Source organism: Microcaecilia unicolor, chromosome 2 (genome assembly GCF_901765095.1).
Source record: "Microcaecilia unicolor chromosome 2, aMicUni1.1, whole genome shotgun sequence".
Lineage (NCBI taxonomy): Eukaryota > Metazoa > Chordata > Amphibia > Gymnophiona > Siphonopidae > Microcaecilia > Microcaecilia unicolor.
In genome coordinates this window covers 99,651,936-99,669,217 of record NC_044032.1, presented here as the reverse complement: position 1 = coordinate 99,669,217, position 17,282 = coordinate 99,651,936, and the positions used below count along the sequence as shown (strand labels likewise).

The 17,282-nt window shown below is 41.7% G+C and overlaps 1 protein-coding gene across 1 annotated transcript in view; it reads right to left on the bottom strand.

The window, feature by feature from the left end:
- Positions 1-17,282, bottom strand: part of RAB3C (RAB3C, member RAS oncogene family) — a 311,560-nt gene that overhangs the window by 5,921 nt on the left and 288,357 nt on the right. The window contains exon 4 of the mRNA XM_030192278.1: positions 7,494-7,618. Coding sequence (XP_030048138.1) covers positions 7,494-7,618 — 125 coding nt within the window. The remainder of the gene's footprint in view (positions 1-7,493; positions 7,619-17,282) is intronic.

Here is a 17,282-nt window from a genome sequence, read left to right as displayed (position 1 = left end):
AGCATCCAGACTTACAATTAGGGCCGGCTGATGCTCTGATTGACAATGGGACATGGCCAATAGCACTTTTCTAACATTAAGGACTGATTGCCTACCTCTCACAAACCCTACCTGAGCATCTCCCACTACCCTAGGCAACACATGTATACCCGAGTTTGATTTGTCCTTGCCTTTCTCAGGGCACAGACCATAAAAGTCTGCCCAGTACTCTTCCTGTACTAAAAGTTCTGAAGTTAACATCGAAGCCCCTTAAAATCTACACTCCAGCCCATTCATATCTATTCAGTCACGATCAGGGCACAGACAGTAGAAGTCCGCCCTGCACCGGTTTTACTCTTCAAATACAGGCATCGCCACCCAATCTCCGCTAAGATTCTGTAGATCCATTCCTTCTAAACAGGACTCCTTTGTATTTATCCCACATATGTTTAAATCCATTACTGTTTTCACCTCCACCACCTCCCGCGGTGAAAAAATATTTCCTGACATTACTCCTGAGTCTGCCCCCCTTCAACCTCAATTCATGTCCTCTAATTCTACCAACTTCCCGTCTCCGGAAAAGGTTTGTTTGCAGATTAATACCTTTCAAATATTTGAACGTCTGTATCATGTCACCTCTGTTTCTCCTTTCCTCCAAGGTATAAATGTTCAGGTCGGCAAGTCTCTCCTCGTACGGTTTGTAACGCAAATCCCATACCATTTTTGTAGCTTTTCTTTGCACCACTTCCAGTCTTTTTACATCTTTAACAAGATACAGCCTCCAAAACTGAACACAATACTCCAAGTGGGGCCTCACCAACGACTTGTAGAGGGGCATCAACACCTCCTTTCTTCTGCTGGTTATACTCCTCTCTATGCAGCCTAGCATCCTTCTGGCCATGGCCGTTGCCTTGTCACATTGTTTCTTCACCTTCATATCCTCCACACCCCAAGGTCTCTCGCCTGAGTCGAGCTTACTAATCTCTCCCCTCCTATTTGGTATCTCTCTTTTGGGTTTCTACACCCAGTGAGGTGAAGGTGAAGGAAGCTATTAGAGCTAAAAGAAAATCCTTCAGAAAATGGAAGACGGAACCAACTGAAAATAATAAGAAACAGCATAAGGAATGTCAAGTCAAATGCAAAGCGCTGATAAGGAAGGCTAAGAGGGACTTCGAAAAAAAGATTGCGTTGGAGGCCAAAATACATAGTAAATATTTTTTAGGTATATTAAAAGCAGGAAGCCGGCAAAAGAGTCAGTTGGACCGCTAGATGACCAGGAGTAAAAGGGGCAATCAGGGAAGACAAAGCCGTAGCGGAGAGATTAAATGAATTCTTTGCTTCGGTCTTCACCAAGGAAGATTTGGGTGGAATACCGGTGCCAGAAACGGTATTTGAAGCTGACGAGTTGGAGAAACTTAATGAATTCTCTGTAAACCTGGAGGATGTAATGGGGCAGTTCTACAAACTGAAGAGTAGCAAATCTCCTGGACCGAATGGTATTCATCCCAGAGTACTGATAGAACTGATAAATGAACTTGTGTAGCTATTGTTAGTAATATGTAATTTATCCTTTAAAACGAGCATGGTAATGGAAGATTGGAGGGTGGCCAATGTAACGCCAATTTTTTAAAAAGGTTCCAGAGGAGATCTGGGAAATTATAGACCAGTGAGTCTGACGTCGGTGCCAGGCAAAATGGTAGAAACTATTATAAAGAACAAAATTACAGAGCATATTCAAAAGCATGGATTAATGAGACAAAGTCAACATGGATTTAATGAAGGGAAATCTTGCCTCACCAATCTGCTACATTTCTTTGAAGGGGTGAACAAACATGTGGATAAAGGCGAGCCGGTTGATATTGTGTATCTGGATTTTCAGAAGGCGTTTGACAAAGTACCTCATGAAAGACTCCAGAGGAAATTGGAGAGTCATGAGATAGGAGGTAGTGTTCTATTGTGGATTAAAAACTGGACTTTTGCATAAAGAACTGATCAGACTAGATAAATGTCTTTACAAATACTCAGACAGAAAGAAATCTTCCACTTTGAAAGACTTCTGCTTGAATAGTCTCCACCCTAGAAGATTTTCTTGGTATGATGCCCATCTGAACCTCATTCTTATCTACTATCCCTTTGCATATTATTCATCTGAAATCCATTCTTGATTAGTCCCAACTCACTGTCCCAGGATAGAGTTAAGACAGCTTGAGAGAGCACAGGTATCATAAATATCCCTTGTCAGTAGCCTTGCCAACTGCAAGCCATCTTCCACAACCCAGTCGGAGACCTGGACTTTGAACAGCAGATTTGCATAAACTGAATAACTTCTCGATAAGAGAAGAGCTCCTATGTATCATACAGCTGTAGTTTATTTATAATCTTTTGCTTTGGGGATAGACAGAGGAGGAGTAGCCTAGTGGTTAGTGCAGCGGACTTTGATCTTGGGCAAATCACTCAACCCTCCATTACCCCAGGTACCAAAACTTAGATTGTGAGCCCTCTAGGGACAGAGAAAGTACCTGCATATAATGTGTACAGCGCTGCCTACATCTAGTAGTGCTATAAAAATTATTATTAGTAGTAGTTGTAGTTAGAGATCTATGTACTGTGATCTGTGGCCTATGTAAGGTCCAAAAACGGTGTCCATTTTTTAAAGGCAACATAAACACCTATTTGCCTGCTCCAACCAAACAAAACACAAATACTGATGCACAGATTTACAACTGCTCCAAAAGTGGACATCGATGCACATATAAAATACATGTGTACATTACAATTCCATCTCCACTCCAGTGGAGGAGTGGTCTAGTGGCTACAGCACTGGTCTTGAAATCCAGAGGTGGCCAGTTCAAAATCCCACTGCTGCTCCTTGTGATCTTGGGCAAGTTGCTTAACCCTCCATTGCCTCAGGTACAAACCAAGATTGTGAGCCCTCCTGGGACAGAGAAATATCCAGTGTACCTGAATGTAACTCACCTTGAGCTACTATTGAAAAGGTGTGAGCAAAAATCCAAATAAATAAAAATAAATATCTGCATGCAGACCACATAAAAGTAGGCATACACTGTCCGTGCGTATTATTTCTACAGTTGTATGTAGTCATTCAATTTTATAACAACTGTTTTCTGTATAAAACAGGCTTACACGTGGAAAAAGCTTTATAAATAATCCCCTGTAAACACAATTCTAAGAGTGATGTAATATCAATTGCAATCTTTCCCTAAAAAAATATGTCTCTCCAACTAAGTAACTGTTTATCTAAGACTTTAACCATATGTCAATCAGTGTGCACTGTAATTTAGCCGCAGTAAATCCTTTCATGAATTGTGAAAGGCACTAGGTGATCTATTGTCAGAGAACTTGGATTAGGAATTGGGCTTGTACTGTATTACACTTGCCTTTGTCTCAATACCCAATTATTTAAGCACCTGGTTCCAATTAGCCAATTAATTGTACTGAAGAAACTAAAGCTTCATTTGCTATTTCACACACGGGATTTTAAATTGTCTTATTGTTCCTACTTTATACATTATTGGACCCCAAGAAACAGAGAACTGTTTAATTTATACCCTCTTTATTCTACAAGAAAAGACTGTTTTCAACTAAACCATAGTATCATGGTAAGAACTTCTAATTCTCATTATTATACTTGGCATTCCCAAGCCTTTTCTCAGCACTGTGTCTATTTATTGCTGCATATACAGATGCCAGTTTTCAGTGGGACATCTAGACAATTTAAAATATTTATACAAAGTGGTGCTATACATATTGGACTAGATTCTGAATATCACACTTAAAAAATAGCACCGATAAAAACTACGCCTAGGCGTATTCTATAAAGTACACCTAAATTTAGCATACTACACCGAGCACCTGTCTGCGCAACTAAATTTAGTCAAGGGCAGTTACGCCAAGGAAAACTTGGAGTAAATGCCAATGCCTAGATTAGACATGGACCGGGTATATTCTATAACAACACTCATAGATTTTAGAACTGCCCACAACCTGCCCATTCCACGCCCCCTTTTCAATTATGCAACTTAGAATTTACATGCATCACGTTACAGAATATGCTTAGACAGTTGTCTGTGTAGATTCTAATAAATGCCAATTAGTGTCAATAATTGCTTGTTAATTGGCAATTATCAATGCTGATTGGCTTGTTAACTAATTAAGTTGCGCTCGCAAATCCAGAATATGACCAGATTTGCATGTGCAACTTAAGTTGTGTTATATAGAATCTGGGGGGATACCTCTTCATTCTATAACTTGGCGCCCAAATTTAAACATCATCTCCTGGATTCTATATATGGTGAATAAATGCATGCAGCTTAATAGTTTAATGAGCCAATCAGCACCAATAATTGGCTGCTAACCAATTATTGGTGTTAAATTACTTTAATTGGGAGTTAAATGCACATCATATCTATAATGATGTGCGCATACTCCTATCCACTAGCCTAGTGGTTAGTGAAGCGGACTTTGATCCTGGGAAACTGGGTTCGGTTCCCACTGCAGCTCCTTGTGACTCTGGTCAAGTCATTTAACCCTCCATTGCCCCAAGTACAAATAAGTACCTGTATATACCATGTAAACCACCTTCAATGTAGTTGCGAAAAACATAGAAAGGCAGTATATCAAGTCTCACTCCCTTTCCCTTTCTCCTTGTGAGGTGGGTACCTGGCTGATGTCTCCTGCATCTGCCAGAGGGGTTTGATAAGTTCTTGTTGTCAGGAAAGCCAGGACTATATATCGTGCCTAGCGTTCTGCGCCGAAATCAGGGCCGGCCCTAGGGTTTCTGGCGCCCTCCTGCAGCCTATTAGTCAGCGCCCCTACCCATCCAGGGGCAGGATCACTATGGCTCCGCCCCTACAGTAGTCACACCCCTTTTACTAGCCATGGCATCATTGAAAATATTACACCTGTCTTCCCTTCCCTCCATCCATGTCCAACAATTCTCTCCCTGCCCTCCCCTCCATCCACCCATGTACAGCACCTCCCCTGCCCTCCATCCATCTATTCATCCATATCCAGCAATTCTCCTCTCCCCGGCTGCCTCCCCTCCATCCATCCATATCCAGCAATTCCCCTCTCTCTCCCCTGCCCTCCCCTCCATGTCCAGCAATTTCTCCTCTCTCCCTGGGCCCTGCCCTCCCATCCATGTCCTTTCTTGTCCATCGATGCTCCTCTCTCCCCTTCCCTCCTCCATCCATCCATATCCTGCAATTCTCCTCCCTCCCCTCCACGTCCAGCAATTTCTCCTCTCTCCCTGGGCCCTGTCCTCCCATCCATGTCCATCCTTGTCCATTGATGCTCCTCTCTCCCCTTCCCTCCTCCATCCATCCATATCCAGCAATTCTCCTCCCTCCCCTCCATGTCCAGCAATTTCTCCTCTCTCCCTGGGCCCTGCCCTCCCATCCATGTCCATCGATTAATGCTCCTCTCTCCCCTGCCCTCCCGCTCCCATGTCCACCTGCCCGCCCTCTTCTCTGGTTTAAATCTTGTGTTTAAATTTACCTCCGACGTCGCAGCTGCTGCGCAGCATCAGTGAAAGCGCTGCTGCCGACGTCTCCCAGCCTTCCCTTCGCTCGTTCCTTCAGAGTCCTGCCTTCTTCTGACATCATTTCCTTGTGAGGGCGGGACACTGAGAGGGAACGAACGAGCGAAGGGAAAGCTAGAGACGTCGGGCAGCAGCGCTTTCACTGACGTTGTGCAGCTGCTGCGACGTCGGAGGTAAATTTAAATACAAGATTTAAATGCCCCTGGGCGGCGCGGGTACCAGAGCAGGAAACCTAAGGCAGGGCTGCTGTCGGGGTCCGGGAGCTGAGGTAAGTGGCAAGGGTAAACATGGCGTGGTGGCGCCCTCCAGAGGTTGGCGCCCTCCTGCCATGCTTACCTCGCTTACTGGGTTGGACCGGCCCTGGCCGAAATCTAAGCATATTCCATAACAACGTGAATAACTTAATTGGCTTAATAAGCCAATCAGCATTTTTAACAGCACTTAACAAGCAATAATGAACACTAATTGGCAATAATTAGAAGTTGCATATTCAGTAATGAATTGCGCATAAATTCTAAAGCATGCAGTTCAAAAGGGACATGGCTATGGGCAGGGAAATGGGCATTTCGTGGACGTTTCCAAATTTACATGTGTTGTTATAGAATATGGCCCAGTCCATGTAAGTCTACGTGCAGGGATTTACACCATGTTTTCATTGGTATAAATGGAGGTGCGTAGTTTTAAGCACTGGGATATCAACTAAACGTATTCTATATAACGCACCTAAATCTTATAGAATTTGTTTAGGTGAAACTGATTTCTGCACGGATTTTCCAGGCGTCATATACAGAATCTGGACCATAGTATGTAATTTCAAGGGGCATGTTTAGAGGGCATTTCCAGGGCATTCCTATGAGTTATGCACATTTTTATAGAATATGCCCGATCTACACCTAATTTAAGTGCTGGCATTTACACCTGGTTTGAGCACATTAGGTGCCAGTTAGCGCTTAGCGAACAACTGGTTATATTCCATGATATAACTGGCTATTCATCAATATTCAGAGCATCAGTGCTTAAGTCTGGTGGCCCGAATATTCAATGCCAGGCCACTTCTGGTAAATGGAATTGAATATCTAGGTTTTTTTTTGGCTAGTTTCAACGTAACCGGCCAAGCCAATATTCAGTGTTGACCGGTTAAGTTGAAACTGGCCAAAGATAGGCCTGCTATTTGGGCAGCCGAATTTGTATGCCAAACTTGCCCGATGATGCGCTGAATATCGGTAGATAGCTGGTTATTTCGCACGATATAACTGGTTATCTGCTAAGCACTAACTGGCAATATTCAATGTGAGATAACTGGCAATCTCCCTTTGAATATTGCCGGATAGCCTGTTAAGTACCATTTAACTGTCCAGGAGCCGTTCCTGGCCTGTTAAATGGTTTTAAATATAGGGTGGATTGATTTTTTCTTAAGCCTCAATACATGGACAGTAACTCTACTCATTTTCAACCAGTGAAATAATAAATTAGAATATTTTAAATAATTCAAGCGGATGTCATCGAATAACAGTTAAAGCACTGAATATAACTGAAAGTCAATGCTAAAAAAAAAAGAATCTTAATTTCTAATACCACTCTAAGAGCAACAGGTAGGAGATACAGATTTCTTTTTGAATTTACGAAAGCAGATCTGTAGCAATTTGAATCCATTCTGACATAAGCACATAAGCACCGCCAAACTGGGAAAAGACCCAAGGTCCATCAAGCCCAGCACTCCGTCTCTGACAGCGGCCAATCCAGGCCCCAAGAACCTGGCAAAACCCCAAAATTGAATAACGATCAATGGACTTTTCCTTCAGGAATCTATCCAGACCCCCTTTAAACTCAGCAAGGCCAGCTGCTGTCACTACCTTCTCCGGCAATGAGTTCCAGAGTCTAACTATGCGCTGAGTAAAGAAAAACTTTCTCCGATTCGTGAATCACAATGATCTCCTACCATTTCAGTCCTTACCAAGTTGTTCAGCTAAGTGCTTTCCTCGCTCAGCAGAGATTACCCTCTCATCGTCCATATCACACTTATTACCAACCAAGATAACTTGCGCATTATCCCAAGAGTAAGTCTTGATCTGAGTTGACCTAAAAACAGAGATAAAGTCAGTTAGTACTAAATGCCAAAAGAAAAAATAATAATTTTCATGATCTCATTCTGGACTGCCATAGTAGGATTGGCTACTATTTACCTGCTAATAAGCCAATCAATTTCATAATAACCATCCTTGGTTTGATAGACGTTCAATCACCTCTGAACTTACTAAGCATGACAAGTCTTGACTAACCATGGCAGAGCACATTTTTCACTGGGATAGAACCCCCCCCCCCCCCATACACAAATAAATATCTTTACGACACTAGACACTGTCAACCTAGCAAACCTGTCTTAGGGGCCCTTTTGCTAAGCTCTGCTAGTAAATGGGTTTAGTGCACCTTTACGTGGGCCTTTTCCCGTGTGCTAAACTCATTTCAAGTGTGGCCATAAAAAAGGCTTTTTTTCTATTTATTGCATTTCTGGTTGTGTGCTAATGTTATTATTAGCATGCAGCCATTAAAAAAAAATTAACATGGGAGTACTTACCACACTCTATTTAGGGGGCACTAAGGACCAGACAAACGCAGTCGCTAGAGGCCATTAGTGCTGGATTAGCACCTGCATTTGCCTGTGCCACAGGATCAGAGCTGACGAGTGCGTGTATCAATGTGCTCACTGGCTCTGAATGCTAATAGCATGCAAATGCCTTCTAAACAGAGACATTTGAATTCCTCCCCAAAGCTCAGCAGGCAGTGTGCCAAACAAGGGTGCTGCTACCGCTGTAAACCCTATGCTAGCTCGGAGCTGGTGTTAAGGTTTACAAAGCATGGGGGAGGAATGGGAAGCCCTGTCCAGAATGCATCTGATGCTAGCAGAGGCCCCCCCATCTTCCCCGATGAACCCGACCAACCACCCCCCCTTCCAACCCCCACCTGATAGTCTAGCGGCCATGTACCCCGCTTCCTGGTACCTTCAGATGATGGAGGAGGGAGTAGCACTCTCTCCTCCTTCCGGCGCCACCTTCAAAATGGTGGCACACTGCCCTGCCCAGTGCATCTTGGGAAGCACTGGGCAGGGCTTCCCTACGAAATAAGGGAAGGCACAATCCTCCCACAGAAGTACCCCTATGATCAGAGCTAATACTGCACATGAATTTATATGCTATTATCTTTGATCCTAGGGGTGTTATTGATCTGCACTGTTGCGGGCCATGTGGCGCTAATTTTTGAGCACTGATCGGAACAAGGCAAGGGTTTTGATCATCTGGGCCTAAGAACTCCTGTGTTATGGACCAACTAATCAGTTAGCATGGCAGTAATGTCAGTGTGCTAGCTGTTTAGCACATCCACGCCCATTCTCCATCCCTGACATGCCTCCTCCAAAAAGAAAAAAGAAAACAAAAAAATAAATTAATACCGTACGCTTAGCAACTGCAGATAGCAAAACTACCACAGAACATTTTAGTGCTCCTGTGTCAGGCCATTTTTGCTGCATTAGGCCCATGTTAGCGCCATAAAAGGACCCCTTAATCATTTTGCCATTTTGCATTACTGAATTTGTTGCTAGAGAATGTAGTAAAAGCAGTTAGTTTAGCGGGGTTTAAAAAAGGTTTGGATGGCTTCCTAAAGGAAAAGTCCATAGACCATTATTAAAATGGTTTTGGGAAAAATCCACTGCTTATTTCTAGGATAGTTAAAACAAATACAAACTAGCAGAGAATATTAAACGGGATAGCTTGATTGACTACGTGAGGTAGAGTCTCATATTGCTAACACGGCTGTTTTCATTTCACTCAACAGTGAATCGATGCTCGTGTATATATTTCAATCATTGACTCTTCCCCCACCTGCTTATATCTTTTTCAAATTTCTCATGGACATGCATATACTTACTACTACTATTTAACATTTCTAAAGCGCTACTAGGGTTACGCAGCGCTGTACAATTCAACAGAGAAGGACAGTCCCTGCTCAAAGAGCTTACAATCTAAAGGACAAATGTACAGTTAGTCAAGTAGGAGTCATCAAATTGGGGCAGTCTAGATTTCCTGAAAGGTATGGAGATTAGGTGCATATACTTAAATACTTTCTAATAACACAGCGCTTATCTGTTCATATTGATGTGCTCTTAAGTATATGCATGTCCATGAGAAATTTGAAAAAGATGTAGGCAGGTGGGGGAAGAGTCAGTGATTGAAATATACACACGAGCATCGATTCATCGTTGAGTGAAATGAAAACAGCCGTGTTAGCTATATGAGACACTACCTCACGTAGTCAATCAAGCTATCCCATTTAATATTCTCTGCTATTTTGTATTTGTTTTAACTATTGGAGAAGAGAGCAGAGCTTGGCTTAGGAGTTTTTTCAGTATTTCTAGGATAAGCAGCATAAAATGTATTGTGCTTTTTTTGGGATCTTGCCAGGTACTTGTGGCCTGGATTGGCCACTGTTGGAAACAGGATGCTGGGCTTGATGGACCTTTGATCTGTCCCAGTATGAAAAAAAAAAAAAAAGAAAAAACATTGCTGTTCTCCAGCAACAAATGTTTTCCATTGACAGCAGGATTTTGACAGGCACACAAGGTGAAGTCCCCAAACAATGCCAGGACAGAGCAACATTCCCTAAAGCTCAGAATTCAGTGTGAAGTTCTGAGCATATAAGGTCCTTCTCCTGTGCAGCAGAATCCTCAACTGCTCAGTTAGTTCCAAGCTCATGAATAAAAGAAAACTCTTAGGGAGGAGGTGGGAGAGATCAATCTCACTGCTTGTGGAAAACACCTATCACAGATGAACAACAATATTTTTACTGTTGGCAAGCAGGATTGAGTCAGGCACACAAGGGGGTGATGAGTCCTAAGCTTCCTTTAAGCAGATCTTACAAGGTGAAAATGAAGGGCGTATTCTCTCTTGCACGGAACCCTGGCTGTGGAGTCCCACAGGATCCCCCATATCACCAATATTATTTAATTTAATGATGGTGTTTTCGGGAAGGAAACTTTCTAATTACAGCTATCATCCGTTAATTTATGCCGATGATATAATAATGTTCATTCCATTTGCAGGCGAAATTTCGGACATAATACCACATATAAAGTTGGGGCTGAACATTTTAGAAACATAGGTTTCAACTTTAAAGTTAAAGCTGAATAAGGAAAAAACAAGAGTTTTTGCTATTCAGAAGTTCTTGTAACATGACTAGTGTTAAGGATTTACGCATTGATGGAATCAATTTTTCTATAGAATCTACATTAAAAATTCTGGGAGACTTTTTCAATAGGCGTTTTACATTTGAACCTCAGATATAGGTAATGGCAAGTTTTTAAGCTATTATGGAAATTGAGACACATCAGAACTAATTTCACTCCTGATGTTTTCAGAATGATTGCACAAACAATGGAACTAGCCCATGTCAATTACTGTAACATCATTACTTGGGCTGTTAAGAGATTATTATAAAGAATATCCAGACGTTGTTAAAAACTATTGCCCAAACGATTTTTAAAGCTTCAAAATTTGAGAGGGCTCAAATGTGTCTATCAAGCCTTTGTTGTTGCAATTGTACCGGCTGCTGGCACAACCACACATTATATTCAAGCTATGCTCACTAGTTTTCTTGATTCTGCATGATTATACCCCTATCTGTATGTTTCCGCTTATTCATTTATCAGTTAGAAACTCAAGTCCTGAATCTATGGAATTTTTAATTCTGCAATATCCTAACCCCAGGAAGATTGTTTATAAGAAGCTTTTTTCGGCAATGTTTGCATGTCAGGCTTAAAGTTAATGGAATGAGCTTCCGCGTGCGATTAGACATCAGACAAATTATGGTAAATTTCCAAAACTGCTGAAGACTTATTTGTTTAGGAGCACAGGGGCAAGGAGGGAGGGAAGAGAGAGGAAGAGATGTTGGGCCACAGGGGCAGGGAGGAATGGGAGAGAAATGATACAGGGAGATACCGAGGGGGAGGGGTGGAGGGAAGAAACATGCAGATAGGCTATAAGGGAGGAAGGGGCTGTCAAGGTAATGAGTGAGAGGAGGATAATATGCACAGAGGGTAAAAACAAGGTAATGGGGAGTAGAGGAAAGATGGAAAAGATTAGGAGGCAGGGAAAGGAATGAGATGGGAACTGGGAGAGCTAGGGAGTGAGAGGAGACAGAAAGATGATAGGTAGTTGAAAAGTAAAAATAAAAAAAAAGTAGATGGAGGACTGTGGGGTGAGAAAATGGTTGAAATCTGAGTTGACAGAGATGCAGAAAAAGAAAGGGAGGAAAGAGCTAAAACAGAAAGATCAATATGTCAGAGACAGATGTAATAAGGGAACGGAACAAGACAGGAGGAAAAAAGAGAAATGAGAAATGGACAGCAGTCCCTGGAAAAAGCAAAAGACAGACAGGAAAGCAGAAAAGAAAAATTAGGAGCAACATGATGGGAAAAATGTCCAGACAAAAAAGGTAGAAAAAAGTGTTTTGTTTGGAAATTATTAGCTATGTTAGTTTAGGAAATACACATCGTTGACGTGTTTGTATTGTGTTCAATATAAGAGGAAATGCATTTCTATTTTTGTTTTTCCTATGTTGTGGTACATGCCTAGTTTGACTTATTGTGGTTCCCAGTTCATTTTTTGTCTTTCTAATTTGTGATCCCGTTCTGTATTTGGTGAGGGTCTGTGTTTTGTGTATGACTACAGTATGGTATTCTGTGGGAATGTAGCTTCTGTGTAAAGATCTGTAGCTGTCCCACTTGTTCCATTTTAACAGTAGGAGGAGATGTGTTGGTGTTTTTAGGTCCAGTATAATATTCATAGTGCTGCCTATTCATATGTAGAGTTCTTGCTATTTGAATCATTGAATTACTGCTACTGTTGTATAACATATTTGTACTTGAATGTTAAGATTTTTTTAGGTTTTGTATTTCATAATATGCTTAGTAGTGGAGTTTATTTTGCTCAAGCTCAGCTGACACGAGAATCAAAATAGTTTTTGAATGGTGTCTTCCATGTTTTTGAATGCACATTATTTGTGGCCAATTTTGTTATCTTTGAAGTGTATTGTTGTCCTTTTGCCAACGTGTGTCTTCAATAAAAATATTCAACTATAAAGATAACGTGGAGGGGCATAATCGAACAGCAATGTATTTTGGCGGTGCCGCAAAGAGCTGGCCAGAACCATATTTTCGAAAAAGATGGCCGGCCATCTTTTGTTTCGATAATATGGTTCTGGCCAGCCAAATGCATTGCATTTGGCCGGGGTTTGAGATGGCTGGTTTCCTTTTTTAGCGATAATGGAAAGTTATGTTGGCCATCTCAAACCCTGCCAAATTCAAGGCATTTGGCCATGGGAGGAGCCAGCATTTTTAGTGCACTCGCCCCCCTGACATGCCAGGACACCAACCGGCCACCCTAGGGGTCACTGCGGTAGACTTCAGAAAAGCTCCCACATGCATAGCTCCCTTACTTTGGGAGCTGAGCCCCCCAACCCTCCACCAAAACCCACTACCCACAAATGTACTGCACCCACTAAAACTGCTCCAGGGACCTGCATACAGCCTCTAGGACTTATTGCTGCTGTATAACTTTGGCACACCAGTTAACACCTGAAGACTAATCTCTCTGAAAAAGTCCTTTCTTGGCATAACCACCTTTACTCACAGTTAACTGCAGATCAGAGGTTGTGCCCCACTGGCAAAGAGTCCCCTGGTACTAAGATTAGCAGTAGGTCAGAGTTGACACAATGGTGTACAATGCCCTCTTTGAGCACCATTCAAGGTAAGAACTACGTTCTCTAACGTGGGTAACACAGGAAAAGGATCTAAAACTATCTTACAAAAATGGCCACTACCGCATGGACTACAACAGGAAACAAAACAGGGCACACTCTGACCCAGTAAGCGGGGGAAAAGCACCACGGGAGTAGAGACTACCAACTACCAATACCTACACCCACCATAATGCATTGCTGATGTGAGTCTGCAGTGCAAATAACAGAAACGGTGCCACACTCACCCCAGAGCCACATCACAAGCAGGCAAAGGCTTTCGGAGGACAGAACACATTCTGCTGTCATGGAGGTGGATACGGAATTTGAGGCTGGTGATAGAGGCTGGCACAATATGTTTCTAATTGATTGTTTTAATTGGGAGGGGTTAGTGACCACTGGGGGAGTACGGGGAGGTCATCCCCGATTCCTTCCAGTGGTCATGTGGTCAGTTGGGGCACCTTTTTGAAGCTGGGACCTGAAAAAAAGGGACCAAGTAAAAGCAGCGAAATGCTCTTCATTGCCGCTTTTTTTTCCCATTATGGGCTAAAGCCGGCCATTTCTTAACCCCGCCCATGCCCTCCCATGTCCCGCCTTCTATTTGCTGCCAACACGCCCCCTTTAACTTTCGCCGGCTCTGCGATGGGAAAGCGGCGATGGTGTCAAAATAGCAGCTTTTGATTATACCGATTTGGCCGCTTTTGCGAGATCGCCGGCCATCTCCCGATTTATGGCCGGCGATCACTTTTGAAAATGAGCTGGATAATGATTAAAAATGTAATTATTGAACTTTAAACACAATCTTAATACTTATTTGTTAAATGATAAAATATATATCCATAAAAAAACTGATGGTGTGCCTTAATCTTTGTGCTTTATCATTGTGCCGTAAGATGAAAAAGGTTGAAAATCAATGGAATAGAGGGATGAGTTGGAAACTGAATTTGTCTATCTAAGACATGAGAGAAGGGTAGGCTGTGTAGAAGATCTTGAAGACACGTGGTGAAGTTACATTGGGACAACCACAGGCATAGCAGTTATGTATTATCATTAGACTGAGGTACTAGTATATGAAAAGGCCTAAAATAGTAAGTCTTAAATAATGTTTTAAATTTTTTCAATGAAAGTTCTATCCAAAAATCCAATGGTAAAGAGTTTCATAAAGTATAGGCTCTCGTACTAAAACAAGCAGTCCTGGCCAGTTGAGAAAGAATCTGCAAATGTGCTAGAATCATGGGCCAATGCTGATGCATAGAACAAAGGGGCCTTTAAGGGGTGTAGGGCATAAGAAAACTGAATTAAAAAATGGAGTAACAGAATGAAAAAACTGATAGGTAAGAGTACATAAGTCCATAAATATTGCTACACTGGGACAGACCAAAGGTCCATCAAGCCCAGCATCCTGTTTCCAACTGTGGCCAATCCAGGTCGAAAATACCTGGCAAGATCCCAGAAAAGCTCTATACATTTTATGCTGCTTATCCCAGAAATAAGCAGTGGATTTTCCCAAGTCCATTTTAATAATGGTCTATGTTTTCCTTTAGGAAGCCGTCCAAACCCTTTTTAAACCCCGCTAAGCTAACTGCCTTTACCACATTCTCTGGCAATGAATTCCAGAGTTTACTCACACATTGAGTGAAGAAAAATATGGTATGAGCTTGGAAGCCAGTGTTCCTTAATCAATAGCTCTGATACACTATCATATTTTTTAGTTTCATAGAGGAGTTTAACTGCAGTACTTTGGATAATTTGTAGCTTTCCCAGTTAATACTATAGTAAGACTTGTAGTAGTAAATTGCAGTAATCAAGTCTGGTCATTACCAAAGTATGAATTAATAAATGGAGAGGTTTGTGATCAAGTAAAGATCGTGCAGCTTGGATTTGGCGGAGGACATAGAATGATTTTTGAACAACAGTGGAAATGTGAGCTGAAAACGTGAGATGGTTCTCTATGGTAACTCCTACTATTTTGACAGAATCTCGCAGCGTGATCTGAACATCATCTATAGATGGAAAACAGGGAAGTACCGAGGAACCACAATGGAAGAAAAAGCAGAAGTTGTCTTAGAGGCATTCAGCTTTAAACCATTATCTGAGAGCCAATTTGCAACAAGACTCAGTTTATGAGCGATGTCAGCAGTGGCCTGTACCATAAAAAAAAAGGGTATATCTTTTTCTTTCGAAAATACTGTTTTGAAAAATGTTTTGTGATTTGGACGTTTTGTTTTTCAGTGCATTTTCAAACAAAAAACGTCCAAATGCAAAACGCACAAAATCAAGCCATTAGGATACAGACCATAAGAAAAGTTTCAACCACAGGAAAGCATTCATAGAGGATAATAAAGTTCAAACTGCTGTAGAATCAGTCCTGTTACACTTGTGGAGGAAACTGTGAACCCTCCAAAACTCACCAGAAACCCACTGTACCCACATATAGGTGCCCCCTTCACTCGTAAGGGCTATGTTAATGGTGTACAATTGGGGGTAGTGGGTTTTAGGTGGGTTTTGGGGGGCTTAACAGACAAGATAAGGGAGCAATGGTCAGATGTGTACCTGGGAGCATTTTATGAAGTCCACTGCAGTGCCCCCTAGGGTGTCCTATTGCTGTCCTGGGATGTCAGGGGGACCAGTCTACTAAAAAATGCTGGCTCCTCCTACATCCCAATGGCTTGATTTTGTACATTTTGCAGTTGGACGTTTTTTTTTCCAAAATGGATCAACCCCCCCCCCCCCCCCAAAAAAAAAAAAAAACAATTCAAAAAAACATTAGGAAAAACATCCAAATCACAAAACATTTTTCAAAACAGTATTTTTGAAAGAAAAAGATAGACCTTTTTTTGTTGAAAAGAACCTTCTTTCCTGTTCAGAATTTGGATGTTTTGTGTAAAACGTCCAAATTCAGATTTAGACGTCATATCGAAAATGCCCCTCCAAGTCTTAAGATGGCTCTGTCCAAGCATCATTGATGTTTATGAGGCAGCAGGGACCAGTGCAATTGCACTGGTTTAGAGCCTGACTCGTAATAGATTTTCTTCTGTTCTATGTAAAAAAGACTATGAGGAAACAGGTTAAGGTAAAGCAAGCAAACAGTCATCTCAGATGCACCATGTTTCAAATGCCAAGCTTGTAAGTGGTCTTCTAGGACGTGTAGATCATTTTCAAGCACTTTTGCTGTTGGCTTAATAGAATCACATTACGTGGCTAATGTAATACCATCAGTGCAAATAAATTTATAAGTTGCTGTCACTGGTTTATAGGTTGAAAAGAACTGGAGAAAGAACAGACCTCTGGGTTAGACTGAATTCAGCACTCACTAGTGGCTCAGTTGCTTGCTCAGATATACCTCAGATTTATAGCCTGAGAGAACACATTTATCACTATGACAGCTGGTCTGTAGCTGACATTCGCCAGCTTTAGTAAGAGCCATTTTTTTCTAAATAAAGTCATATTTAAAGGAAAAAAATCTATAAATCATATCATATATGTGCTTTGTGTCTAGTTCCAGATATTATGAATGTCAGCTGACCAACTTTGCATATCAAAAACATAATGGTAAAGTTCATGCACAGCGGAATGATGCTGTTAATGTATCCCATTGCTTGAGTATGGTTTCCTTCATTTTATGCACATTTCGTAATATTCACCTCTGTTTGGAAGGCTGAACAGGCCCTGCTCCAGGAGTGAACTGCAAAAATGAGAATTCGTCTGCTTTCTAAACCAGCTGGAAATAGAGATTCTGAATTCCTTTCAAGTGCAGTCCTCAGACAAATGGTAACAGAACCAGTGAGGCTAAGGGCAATACTAGATGTGGTACTTGACAAAGCTGAAAGTGTTTCCAGTAATCAGCTACAGTAGGTGATTATCTGAGCTCAAATAATGAAGACACAACTGGAGAAAAGAGTACAAAGCAGTAATTTTCAACATTTGCCAGTCTTCCAGAAGCTGGTCTTTCTGCTTC